Below are 13957 nucleotides of genomic sequence, written 5' to 3' on the forward strand. Positions count from 1 at the left end.
CACGCCAAAATCAGCCCAACAAAGCTCGCCTGTCTTATCCACTAAATTCTTCCAAAATAACATCCAGTCGAGTTCGGAGGGTCCCAAAAGTCCTTCTGTCTACCACTCTACTCTGTGGATTTCTGTGTAAAGAAACACTTCCTAATGTTTGTGCAAAATTGACCCTTAAGTTTCCAACCATGTCCCCGTGTTCTTGATGAACTCATTTTAAAGTCACATTCTTGATCCACTGGACTAACTGAATTCATAATTTCAAACTCTTCAATCAGGTCTCCTCTTAATCTTGTTGTGCTTAAACTGTAAAGGCTGAGCTCTTAATCTTTCCTCGTAACTCATCCTCTGTAGTCCAGGAATCTGCGCAGTTGCTTTTCTCTGGACCTTTTCTAGTGCTGCTTTGTCTTTTTTGGAGTCCGGAGACCAAAACCGCACCCAGTACTCCAGATGAGGCCTCACCAGTGAGTTATGGAGCTTGAGCAGGACCACCTGTGACTTGTACTCCACACATCAAGGTGTTATATAAGCTGATATGATTATCTTTCTTAATGGTTTCTGAACACTGTCAATAAGTTGATAGCTTAGAGCAGGGGTGTCGAACTCCAGTCCTGGAGGGCAGCAGTGGCTGCAGGTTTTCATTCTAACCATTTTCTTAATTAGTGACCAATTTTGGCTGCTAATTACTTCTTTTAATTAACTTGACTCATGCCCTTTAGTTGTTTCTTTTTCCTTAATTAGCAGCCAAACAATAATGAGACACAAAACAATCACACAATATCTGAAAATAAAGAAAGGTGATGGTCTCAGTAAGGTTGATCTGTCAACTCACCAACACACTTTGATTGATGTTCTTATAAATAAAACAGAAAAATCAACAGGTTTTGGAAATGTCTGCTGTTGCAGAATGAGAGCAACAAGCCGTGGAATTAAATAACGGGTTTAATTAACAGCAAGCATCGGCTTCTCATTAAAGAAACTGGTTGGAGTTTGAAGCCCCAGTTTAAGATGGTCATCTGTTGGCTCGTTTCACATCTTATTTTTGTTTGGCTGTCATTTAATGAGGAAACTAATCAATTCAGGGAACTGAATCCTTCCAACATGGCTGTTAAAATAAAGGGGGAAAAAAGTGAATTAGCAGTGAAAATTGGTCACTGATTAGGAAAAGGGTTAGAATGAAAACCTGCAGCCACAGGACTGGAGTTGGTTACCCGTGGCTTAGAGTTAGCTACAACTCTTAAATCTTTCTCATATGGTGGCCTTTTGGTCTCCGATCTCCCATTTGTGCAATCAAACCTCACATTTTTACTTCCTACGTGTAATAGTTTACATTTACTTACGTTAAATTTCATCTGCCACAAATCTGCCCATGCCTGTCTGCTCTCCAAACCGATTTGAGCCATTTAGAGGAGCAGGAATGGGAGACTGAGAGCCAGCACTCATCTGGATGACAGAAGCTTTTCTAGGACTCTGTTTCCATACTGAACATCATCCTAACACATCTACCAAGGGTGCTATAAACAAGCAGAGTAACTGTGCAGGTATAAATTGAAGCGGCTAGCCTGCCACATCTTGTGCACTACAGTTCCTCCTATTCATCTATCCGAGTCACTTTTCATTGCCATCTTTCCTTCTTGTTCAAGCAGTCATCCACATTACTTTCCTCATCAGCAGAGGGCAACACGTTGACAAACCCTCCTCGATTTGCACACTGGCCTCGTAAATACAATTTAAAGGATCAGGTGTAACGTATGACGTGCTTCTTTTCATACAATGCCTATAAAGGTGCCACCCCTCACCTGCACCAGAAGTTTTTAATGGAGTTCTTCTAAAAGCTCTCTTGTGCCAATCCTATCTGGAGATTGCAAAGAACTGCCAGGGCAGTCCTGAAATTCAAGAGACTTTGCTTTCGGGTTTTGATTCAAAAGAATATTTCAAATAAGACGACGAACAAAAATGGTGGGACTCTTCACCTCAAATTTTGTTGCACAACCTTTAGAGTTTACAATCACTGCACACAAGCGATCCCTGGAGCCCAGCATGAGACTTCCGCACCTGTCCACAGGTAGATCAGCCCACTCTTCCTGTACAAAACTACTCCAGTTGAGTCATGTTTGAAGGGGTCTTCTCCAGGTGGCACATTTTCGATCTTTCCAAAGGTTTTCGATGGGATTCACATCAGGGCTCCTAGAAGGCCATGAAAGAAGAGTCTTATTCTTGGTCGTTCTTGGTGCTATTTGCTGTGTGTTTCGGCTCATTATCCTGTTGGAGGGTCTGTGACCAGCAACAGAGAGCTTTCTGATACTGGGCAGGATGTTGCTTGACCACTTGGTCCACGGTGACCCATAAGCCAACAGTGACATGATGCATCAGAAGGAGTGGACAATGTCCGGTTTCATCTCAAGAGCGCCAGGCACTACAAGCAGAACCCAGGAACCAACAAGTCCTGATGATCTTCACCCAAGAGCCATGTGTGGCTCCAACCTTCCCTGTTCACCATAAAAATTAGAGATGGTTTTTGCTGATCTTGTTGACCTTGGCAATCATACAGTTCTGTCTATCCAGCCACCCGCTTACTAATCACGCAAGGGTTTGAAATTTATTCTGGCAGCAGAGGAGTCTGTATGGGGACCTCACGCAGGGTTTTCAAAATCCACAAAAGGCATCAATAAAATAGATCAATCAGATGTTTTACAACTTGATGATGAAGCACATACTTGAGGTCATGAGTATAGGACATGAATTTAAAACTGAAGCCAGAGAAGCACTTTATGCAGAGAGTTGTAGGAATCTGGTTAAGAAGAATACAAACACTAAAGAAACCTTTACCTTTGAAAAGTACCAGGATGAGATACTGGGACAGCTTAGCTATGAGTTAAGCAAACAGGCCTGGTGTTCTGAATGGTCTCCTCTCATCTGTCGACATTCTTATGCTATGTAATTTATAAGAGGCATAGAAGCCACCTAGCAGTCGGGCACCACAGTGCATCTAATGCCATACAATGACGCAAAGAAAGTCATAAAGGTGCTGCCTGTGGAACAAGGAGAGAACACACGGCAAGAACCCCTCTGAAGCTCAGTCTTGAGAAACAGGAATATCCATCACGCACATTACTTCCAGTAGTTTCGATTTCATCAGTCATGTATGACAGGTTTTAAACGCCATTTCTACTGCACATAACATGAATGCAGGCAGGTCTTGGCACACGCCCGAGAAGAGTGCACATACCACTTCGAGGCAAACCCAGCCAGCAGGTTAATGATTAAACTGGAGAGAACATCACGTTAGGCCTGTTTATTTTCACTCTGTTCCTTCGAAAGGGATGTGCCAAATTCCAAAAGGGGGAATGCCTGCCAGCCAGCCAGCAAACAATGAAATGAGAACAGGAACCTAAAGAACGCGCGGCCTCTTTAAAGGTTCCTCCTGTATCTGTTTTGTGCTGTCTATCCAAGAACACCAAAGTAACAACAGGCCCAACATCTCTCATGTTATTTGCAGATACAGGAGACTAGAAGTCGTCTCTGGTACAAAGAGTCACCAAAAGAAAATAAAAGGGGAAACGTCGAGGATCTTCAATTGTCATTCCAACATCCATATCAGGTCAGGTTGGAGACCATGCACTGGTACAGCGTGTTGCCGCACCACCACACGACGAAACGGAAGTATCCTGGTTGGCAACTCCCCGGGCAGACATGTGGCCAAGTGCCCCACCCCACCCCCTCTGGAAATGACCCATGTGGAAGAATGATTTTAGAGTAACATAGTACTCGTGTTAAAGAAATAACATAAAGGGTTAATAAATGTGGGAAACCAAATAAAGGTCAAGTGAACAACAAAATGTAAACTGAAATATGAGATTTGGTTTAGAAAAAATACTGAGATGTTCAAGTAAATAAAGAATGTACCAGAAGAAATGGTGGATGTAATAATATATAAAATGTACTGAAGGATGACCATGAAATCAGCAGATGTACTATAAGCAACAAGAATGGACAGCTGTTATATGCACAGAAAATTCAAGGGTGGTGGTGCAACTCAAAAGGTGTAAGAACCACCAGAATGTAACACTTTTGTTTGATATAAATCATTTGGGTGTAAACCAATGAACCAACCAGAATAAAATGTACACATTGATTGACACTATATGTAAATTATTAAATATGTAAACAGTTTATAAAATGAACCTCTATTCTTTGTTTTCCTGACCAGGCTGTAACAGACTGCTCCCTCCAAGGCATTTTGCCGAGGAGTAATTAAAAGATACAATGAACAGCTTTTCTCCTGTCTGATTACTGGATTGTCCTGTTAGAGGATGTTTCTTTCTTTAACAAGATGTTAAATTTCAACCACACCCTGTTATCCACTGTAGCCAAATGTTACACGGGCGTCCCCTTGGCCTGGTCTAGCCAATCGGGTCCTCAACAATGAGCATCACCCTTGGGGAATCGCACCACATGACCATAGTGCCATAACCGACGCTCCATCACGATGCAGGTAATGTGCCTCATTCAGGACTCCATGAGCAACCGCTCATTTGACAGCAAAGAAATTCAGTACTAGGGTCCTGGTAATTAAATAGTGCCCACGACCCCCTAAAAACCATAAAAAAAGTACTCCATATGTATCCCCTTAAACTTCGTGATAAAAAAGGTATCACAGAAACACATCAAGACAAAATATTTATACATAAAATAACTAGAGCCAAAAGAAATATTATTGCAGTATGCCCTGTAATTAGCAGTAAGTAAAAAGGGTAGCAGCAGACAGTTTAGTACACGAGACTACTGAAACAAAATGCAGAGAGCGTAGTCCCAGTCAGATTTAGTGATGTTGCACTCATTAGCCCAGTGCTTCCCAAACTCGGTCCTGGGGACCCCCCGTGTGGCTGCAGGTTTTTGTTCCAAACCAGTTTCATAATCTGTAACAACACCTGATCACACTCCTCTCATTTAATTAGCTGGGATTTTTTTGCCCTCTTATTCTACATTCAGAAAAGCATAGCAGCAGGATTTTTACAGAAAATATTTTTGCACTAGATTGAAATGCTTAACTCTGTTGTTGATTTCATTCTATTTTGCCCTTTCTTTGTGCAGTTTTTCCCCCCTTCATTGTATCTTAATAATGACAATTAAAAACGAGCAGAGCAGCCACCCAGGCAAACACTGAATCAAAGGCTACAACTACTTTAGCGGCAGACCCACTAATTAGTAAATAATGGATTCATTAAACAATTAGAACACCAGGAAAAGTAGGATGAAAATATTGTTAAAAAGAAAGCAAAATACATTATTCCGAAAGAACTGCTTGGTACTTTGTTTTTTTCAGTTCACTTAATTAGCCCAGCAGTCCAATTAAAAACAGAAGCTGGTTGGAACAGAAACCTACAGTTACAGTCGGTTTCCAGGACTGAGTTTGGGAAGCACTGCATTAAATCGAATGGTACCCAACCTGGTAGTGCCAGCCTGTAAGCTGCATATTCTCCTGCCTGACAGGACAGGGGCATACAGTCCATGTGCAGGTATAGGTATTCAAACGTGACCATATGTACAGTACTGCATAATAAGTCCCTTAAATTGTAACTTACTTAAAATTCCTACGTGTCCCAGCAGCCTCAGCGTTATGATCCTATTTGGACAGCTTCCGAGGGTCTGCTTGAAAGAATGACTGAGTAGACAGGACCTTGAAAAAGGAACCTTAAAGATGCCAGGGGGGAAATCACCACCATCCATCCATTTTCCAACCCGCTGAATCCGAACACAGGGTCACGGGGGTCTGCTGGAGCCAATCCCAGCCATCACAGGGCACAAGGCAGGAACCAATCTGGTTGTAAATACGCCTCATACCCAAAACTGGATTACAGTCTTCTGCCTGTACCATCCAATGCCTGCCTGTCTGTGCAAGTTCAAACTGACTGGATAAGTCTTCATCTGACGAAGCACTATAGAGTGAGATCATCATCAAAATTCATTCTTAATTTACAACAGATTTTCATTTCACACGTGTGAAGTACGCTCGTGTTTCTCAAGCATGACCAAATGTTCAGGGCCTCGTTGGGGGGTCATTGGGTTGGAGACTAAGCTCAGGGGGTGGGGTTTAGAGCTCAGAGGTGGAATGCACATACACGGGTGGGGTTAGGATTTCAGACCCACCCACATAATGTTACATGGGGGCAGCTCCATTCCATCCTGTTTGCTGCTGTGAGGAGCATTAACTCAACCTTCCAAAGCAGGTTCTCCTCCCAAAATGATTGGTTCATAAAATGCTGCATAAGCTCCAAATTATTAACTTATTATACTTAATATCAGAGTACAATAGGAAAAAGAATTACTGTGAAAACCACAGATAACACGGAGTAGGGGTAATCTGAATTAGTTGTAGGCTACAGATAAAGCTGATGAGACAGTATACGCTCAAATGAGAGCAGACAAAGGTAAACGATTTCCCTCCACAATGACGCTTTATTTGATAATAAAAGGAAGCCAATGGAGGTTTTACAATTAATGTATAGGAGATATCCTTGAACATATTAAATGAGGTAAAATACACAAAGACCTCTGCAAAGTAATGCAAAAGGACAAATTTCTCCTCAGAGATCATCAATTATTATTATTATAGTCAACCAATTCAAGAAGTGCAGACAACTTGCTGTGGTTTTAGTGGTAAATTAATGACCACTTTATTTGAAGAACAAGATCAACCCAAGATCATAAAACACAAATCAGTCCACTAAATGTATGTTAGTTGCAACCAATCACGTCTCTCTCCCTCTCTCTCTCTCTCCCCACCACCCCCAACCACTGGCCTCAGCCACATTAAATCTATCGATAAGTCAAATACCACCGACTCACTCATAACAAAATCTCCTGAACCAAGAAGACTTGGTACTTGAAGTTTGTAATGTCGGTTACCCTTGGTCCATAGGTGCTCGCTAAGAAACAGTTTTAAAAATGTTGTGGTCCAAGCATGAAATTTCTTATAGTTTTTTTAGACCCGTTTCTCTGTCTGTCTGCTTTTCACGAGAGAACTACTTCACAGATTTAGATCGGGTTTAATAATTTGCTTGAACATTCCATCGATTTTGCAACTATCTCATCACGCTAAGAATCAGAGTTCACTTGCAGGAGTGATATATCTGTGCTAATCCAAGACAGAGGATTAATTGCAGAGTACAGAGCTGGGCAGGGCCCTCCGCACTATTTCACTAATACTCGGGCAAAACAGCAAGGGATGGCTAGCAATTTATAATTATAACTGGCCAAAAAAAGTTTAAAAAGGAACAAAGAGAAAAAAAAAAAAAAAAAAAAAAAAAAAAAAAAAAAAAGACCTCAGTATGTGTGTCTCAGGAACTGCAGGTCTGACATTGTGGTCAGCAACACAGGAGTGCCACAGGGGACTGTACTTTCTCCGGTCCTGTTCAACCTGTATACATCAGACTTCCAATACAACTCCGAGTCCTGCCACGTGCAAAGGTTCGCGGACGACACTGCTATCGTGGGCTGCATCAGGAGTGGGCAGGACGAGGAGTATAGGAACCTAATCAAGGACTTTGTTAAATGGTGCGACTCAAACCACCTACACCTGAACACCAGCAAAACCAAGGAGCTGGTGGTGGATTTTAGGAGGACCAGACCCCTCATGTAAATCTGTGATCATCAGAGGTGACTGTGTGCAAAGGGTACAGACCTATAAATACCTGGGAGTGCAGCTGGATGATAAATTGGACTGGACTGCCAATACTGATGATCTGTGTAAGAAAGGACAGAGCTGACTATACTTCCTCAGAAGGCTGGCGTCCTTCAACATCTGCAATGAGATGTTGCAGATGTTCTATCAGACGGTTGTGGCGAGCGCCCTCTTCTACACGGTGGTGTGCTGGGGAGGCAGCATAAAGGAGGACGCCTCACGCCTGGACAAACTGGTGAGGAAGGCAGGCTCTATTGTAGGCACGGAGCCGGACAGTTTGACATCCGTGTCAGAGCGACGGGCACTGAGCAGACTCCTGTCAATTATGGAGAATCCACTCTGCATCCACTGAACAGGATCATCTCCAGACAGAGGAGCAGCTTCAGCAACAGACTGCTGTCACTGTCCTGCTCCACTGACACACTGAGGAGATCGATCCGCCACCACACTATGCGACTGTTCAATTCCAGCCAGGGGGGGTAAACATGAACATTATACAAAGTTATTGTCCGTTATACTTGCATTGTTATCCACTCTTTTATTGTTTTTTATCAGTATGCTGCTGCTGGAGTATGGGAATTTCCCCTTGGGATTAATAAAGCATCTATCTATCTAAAAAGGCTGCCGCACAGCACGGTGCTCATATCTATTTAATTACCTGCTATCTACCAACTCCCCATTTCTACAGAGGAAACACTACTAGTTATACTGAAATTTAGTCTGTGCCCGATACGGGCAACGGCAGGTACACCTGCTAGTATCTGAACTGGCTTTATTCAGTAACTTCCATAGTACAAATCACATTACATCCACTTAGCCTGTGTAAAAAAGGAGCTATAAAGGCACCCGAGCCAACACAGATTCACATTGGAGGCACGGATAATAAATCATTTATTTTCTTCAGCCGTGGGACACGTCTTCCCCGTGTCCTACATGCCCTACACAGTCCCCAGTACAACTACACACACACAAGCACTCTTCTCTTTTGCACCACCACTCCTCTTCCTCCAAGCTTAGTCCTCCTCCTCCCGACTCTGGCTTCTGAGTAGTGGTCGCTGGCTCCTCTTATAGTACACCCAGAAGTGCTCCAGGTGGTTGATCACTGAATTCCGGCTGGACTTCCAGGTGTGGCGAATACGCTGCCCATACAGACTCAGGAGTCCCAGCTGCAGCACCCCCTGGCGGTGCCTGCAGGACCCAACAGGGCTGTACACAACTCGAATTCCCATGGAGTTCTGCGGGAAACCGAGGCACCACTCCAACCCAGAGAGGCTGCCATCTAGCGTCCAGGGTGAGGTATTGCGTTTCCCATGCCTGCTCCCCCGGAACATATACTGCAGGGGCGTCCCACACCTGCAATGGCCTCATGCCCATTCTGTGGGATTGTTTGCGCCTGGTGCTTACTATTATAATAATAATTCTTTACATTTATATAGCGCTTTTCTCACTACTCAAAGCGCTCTCCACACAGGGAGGACCCGGGAAGCGAATCCACAATCTCCTTACTGCAAAGCAGCAGCACTACCACTGCGCCACCTGTGAGGATAGGTTCCAGCAACCCTACTCTGGATAAGCAGGTTTAGAAAATGGATCCCAGCTTGTCAAAAAGCAAATTGCACGCATATTATAGTACACCAAAAAGTGTCAGTTGATTGAGTCATCAAATATACAAAGTTAAAATGAAAATCAAAGCACGACTTGAACGATTAAGGAAACGATGACTAAAACACCACATCTGTTCCAGACGCGCATCATCGTAGTCAAACAGGTTAACAACAAACAAACAGCACGTCACTTCTTGTTTGGGTGAACCCTGCGGCACAACTGGATGCGGTATGTAGTAATGAAGATTATGAATGCTGCTTTACAAGTTAAAAGGTTTTAAAAGAAGACGTACAAAGCTTTGAGGATGGGTTATTAAAAAGACGTCAGAGAAATTAATGGTGACTAAGATTTAAAAGGAAATGACCTACAAAGCACAGAGAACCATCGTAGATCAGCCTGACACTGCCAACTAACTACTTGAGGGACACAGATTTGAATGGCTTGTGACCAGACGTCATCAAAAGAATGCGGTTGGGGGGTTAAGTCCTACACATCCAACCAATGGTGGCAGGGTCCTCTGTGTGCGATTCTCTCTTTAAGATGGACACAAACAAGAAACGAAAGACAGAGGCAAGTTCTACTTAAAAGGGAGTGACAAAGGAGGAGAAGCTGGGGTTAAATGCCAGTAAAGGTTAGAGAGACAACACACTAAAACATAATAAAGAAAAAACAAAGGTTTAAAATGCAAATAAAAAAAAAATGCATTGTAATAAGACATCAACCTGAAGCAGGAGTCCCTGCTGGGATGGGCTGTGGTTTCTTACCTTGCCGGGAAGCCAGCCTATTAAATAAGGCAAGAAACATCCTACTTTGGCCAGAAGGGTGGTAAGAAGTGTCCGTGTGAAAGTAGGTACGCTGGCACCTCAGCAGGGATGAGCCAAAGATCCTCACTCGGTCAGGAGGCCATTTGAAAGGAGGGACTGGGGTAGACAGTTCGACAAGAATATACCCTCCTCTCCAAACTAGACATGCTTGGGCTTTGGTACCCATGTGGGACACTTGCAGGGTATGCTGGGAACTGTAGCCCTGTAGGTGCTGCTGGAGTTTATAACACTAACTTTATGGGACTGCCTGCAGGCAATGCCCTCACACCGGACGTATTCTTAGATAAAAGGAGCCACACTGCCTTGCCAAGGCAAGTTGGAGTCGGGAGTGGAAGGTGAACAAAACTCAACTGGAGAGGAGCTGAGGAAGGAACAAGAGAAGAATGCGTGTCTGCTTGCGGAACCTTTTAAGAAGAGTTTTCAAGATACTTAGTGTTAGACACAAGTCCTGGGTTCAAATAAAAGGTTTGTGTTATTGTGTCTGGGTTGCAGCCACATCCCCTACAGGTAACAATGAGTGCGATAACAACTCACCATCATCTTTAATAGTGCCAGGACGTCAGACATCGCGACAGTTTCTAAACACACAGCTATTAATGGAAGTGACTAGGACCAACAACAAAACACGCGCAAACCACAGAATGACCCACCCAACATGACAATACAGTGACAGAATTATTCAGAACTCCGCAAAAATAAACTAGAACAACATGCAGTGCAGAAAATGAAACCAAACCCGGCCAAAAATGACAATAAACGTACTGTTCACCCACTTCCATGCGACCTAGGCTTCACACAAATGATCGTCCACGGGGATCACTGCAGTGGAATATGAAATGGGGCACAAGAGGAGTCGAGAATGAGAAAGGCGATCCCTTGGACGGCTGGGTCAGGTGACGAGATCAGCATGTGAACTTCTGCCCCCGCATGAGCCGAGCTGCTCTGCCCTGCCTTTATTTGCACATTTGCAGTTCGTATCAGCTGACTGCCTTCAGTCTTTCCTCTCGTCTTTTCCCAGGCTGTAAACATTGTCCCTGAGCCGCCTTCCTCCCCCTTTCCGATGCATTCCTTTCATAGCACTGCAGATGCACACACAATGGCAGCAAGGATTGGATTTCAAGCTGACATTCAACTTTCAGGATTTGGGTCTGCTGCTAATTGCCTGTAAAATGAACGAGTTTGAGGCTTCAATTAAAAGGTGGGCTTTGTGGAGGTAACACTATCAAGCTGACGACCTGCCCACCTCATGGGGCCGACCGCCTCCAGGCCGCCGACCTTCAGAAACCTGCCAAGCAGCCAATGACCTGCTCGTCCTGTGCTGCCAGGAGGTAGTCAGCCTTTAGTTCAGTGGGACGAGCTGGAAACGTTGGCTTCATCGTCACATAGAGCCACTGAAAAGGAATTCACATTTGATTGTTAAACATGAGTCACTGTGGACCGAGTGAAGACTCTTTAATGTCAAAGTGAAAACAGATCTCAGCAAAGTGGTCTCAACTCATTACAAATATAAAAACACTGAATAACTGCTCCCCCGTGTAGTCACCCTCTGTAATTAAGACGCACCACTGGTGCAGACCACTGGCTTTTAGAAGTCCCCTCATTAGTTCAATGGAGGTCACCTGCCTGGGGTTTCAACTGACTGCACCGGGAAGATCCAACTTATGCAGAGTCAGCATGGTGGGGTCAGACCTTCACAAGGAAGATACAAGAACACAAGAAGCATCTCCATGAAAAACCCAAGTTAGGGGATGGAGACCAGAAAATCTTAAGTCACCGAAATGTCCAATGAAATCAACCAGAAATACAAGGAAAGAACAGCGGGGTTGGAGCAGGCTATCCACAAAAACTGAAGATGACAAGGGAGGGAGGCCACCAAGACACCTCTAAAGACACTTGAGTGATTAGGCAGACAACTGTTGTGCTTGGGGTGGGGGGGGCTTCACCAGTCACAGCTTTATGGAAGACTGGCAAAGAGGGAAAAAAAGGCACAGGACATGTCAACAGAAGGCATGAGGGGAAACTCTGCAGCCATCTGGAAGAAGCTTCTACAGTTTGATGCACTGGAGGATTTAGCTGTGGGCAACAGGGGGAGCTGCCACCCAGGGCGGCACTGGGCGCCCAAACCAAAAAAAAAAATTCAAAAAAGGGCAGTTATAGCCTGCGTTAGCCAATCCATTAGGGAGCATCACTTAAGGTAAGAAACTCACACTGCAGACACCAAGTGGTGCCCGCGCTCTGTAAAGTCCTCACTACGTACAGAAAGGGGTCCCAATCATGTAACTGAGGGGGCTTACGCTCTGGACACAGATGGGGAAATAGTTGTTGAAACTGGGGAAACTCTTTGCACACCATCATCAGAGTGGGCACCGAATACAACAGGTAAGAGGCGTTAGCTCCTTAAATTCTATGTACACAATGGACATGTTTATGTAACTGAAGGGGCACATGTTCAGTCAAAGTCTAATACAGACTACCCACTATGGACACCAAGGAGTACTGCTTCACCCTCTTCACCCAAGGCTCCAAATGGGCTTTCAACCGACACTGGTCTGATGAAACCAAAATGGAGCTTTTTGGCCATCACACTAAAGGCTATGTTATAATACACTATCAAAAACATGCCATCCCTACTGTGGAGGATGTTGGTGGCAGCATCAGGCTGTGGGGATGTTTCTCTGTAACAGCTTGGCAGGGAAAAATGAACGCAGCAGAAAACAAGGAAATTCTGGAGGAAAACTTAATGGAGTCCGCAAGACACCTCTGCGTCGTAGTGTTGGATGGATACTAAGATTTTAACTTGGTTTTTGAGATCTGACAGTTGGTGTCTACACCAAAGTGGTTCCAAATCAAAATTCCAAACGCTACCTCCATCTTACTCCAGCCTCCCTGGTACTCCATACCATCATACCGCACTATATGCCGCTTTCCCTCTCGATAGCCAAAAGGTACAGTAGTACAGCAGAAGTACAAACTGTGCCAAAGCAAAAGGGTGATGCAGTTCCAATCACATCAAAGCAAGTACTTCAAAATGAAGGTTCTTCCAAGTTTCAAGGGGTGGGAGACTGAGAGGACGTTTACTTCCAGTAGAGAAAATCCAGAAATGCTGCTACTGTACTGTTTTAAAATGGGGAGCTTTTCAGTGCTTTTCCAGTACTGGTATACCACATGACCCCAGTGCCCAGGGAGAAGATAACGAGCTCAAGCAAAAAGCCACCACTACGTATGAATGGCTTCAAACCAACAATGTCAACGTCATGGAGTGGCAGAGTCAGAGTCAAGATCTCAATCAAAAAGAATTGGTGGCTCGACTTGACAAAGCCTCTTCACTCACAATCCACCAATGCCACCCGACAGAACCCAAGCAGTTGTGAATGCAGAGCTGACAGAATGAGTCTCGAGGCTGCCAGCTACTTAATACTAGCTGAATATTAACAGCACCAGTTATTTTGAGTTTATATTTGTCATTAATTTAGTCCTCTTTGCAAAGGTCTGCTTCCACTTTGACATTAAAGAAAATTTTTGTTGCTCAGTGTCAAAAATATCTAAATTCAACCCCCTGTGACTCAATGTTGTAGAACAATAAAATGTGAAAACTTCCAAGGGGGCAAAGGCTTTATAGGTACTGGATATCCATAAAATTAAAAAGAATCACATGTTCCGTTTAGTTCAAAAACATCTGAAAGGTTTGCCTCCAGCAAGCCATTACATTACATAACCTTCAAAAACAAGCAAACACTCCATCAGAGGCATCCAACTCAAAGGCTTTTGCTTTATCAGAATCCGCCTTGAAGCACACGGGGCCAAATGCCAGCCTGAGCCGTACAAATTGAAAACAGGTGTACCCGAGTCTCAA

The 13957-nt window shown here is 44.0% G+C and overlaps 1 protein-coding gene across 5 annotated transcripts in view; it reads right to left on the reverse strand.

The window, feature by feature from the left end:
* plekha7b (pleckstrin homology domain containing, family A member 7b) overlaps positions 1-13957 on the reverse strand; it is a 377482-nt gene that overhangs the window by 291048 nt on the left and 72477 nt on the right. Inside the window, exon 1 of one of the 5 annotated variants that reach the window (XM_051923406.1) lies at positions 10867-10898. The exons of the other annotated variants lie outside the window; for them this stretch is intronic. Coding sequence (XP_051779366.1) covers positions 10867-10883 — 17 coding nt within the window. The 5' untranslated portion in view covers positions 10884-10898. Of the gene's footprint in view, positions 1-10866; positions 10899-13957 lie in introns of those variants that run through there. 5 annotated transcript variants of the gene reach the window in all.

This window comes from Erpetoichthys calabaricus, chromosome 2 (genome assembly GCF_900747795.2).
Source record: "Erpetoichthys calabaricus chromosome 2, fErpCal1.3, whole genome shotgun sequence".
Lineage (NCBI taxonomy): Eukaryota > Metazoa > Chordata > Cladistia > Polypteriformes > Polypteridae > Erpetoichthys > Erpetoichthys calabaricus.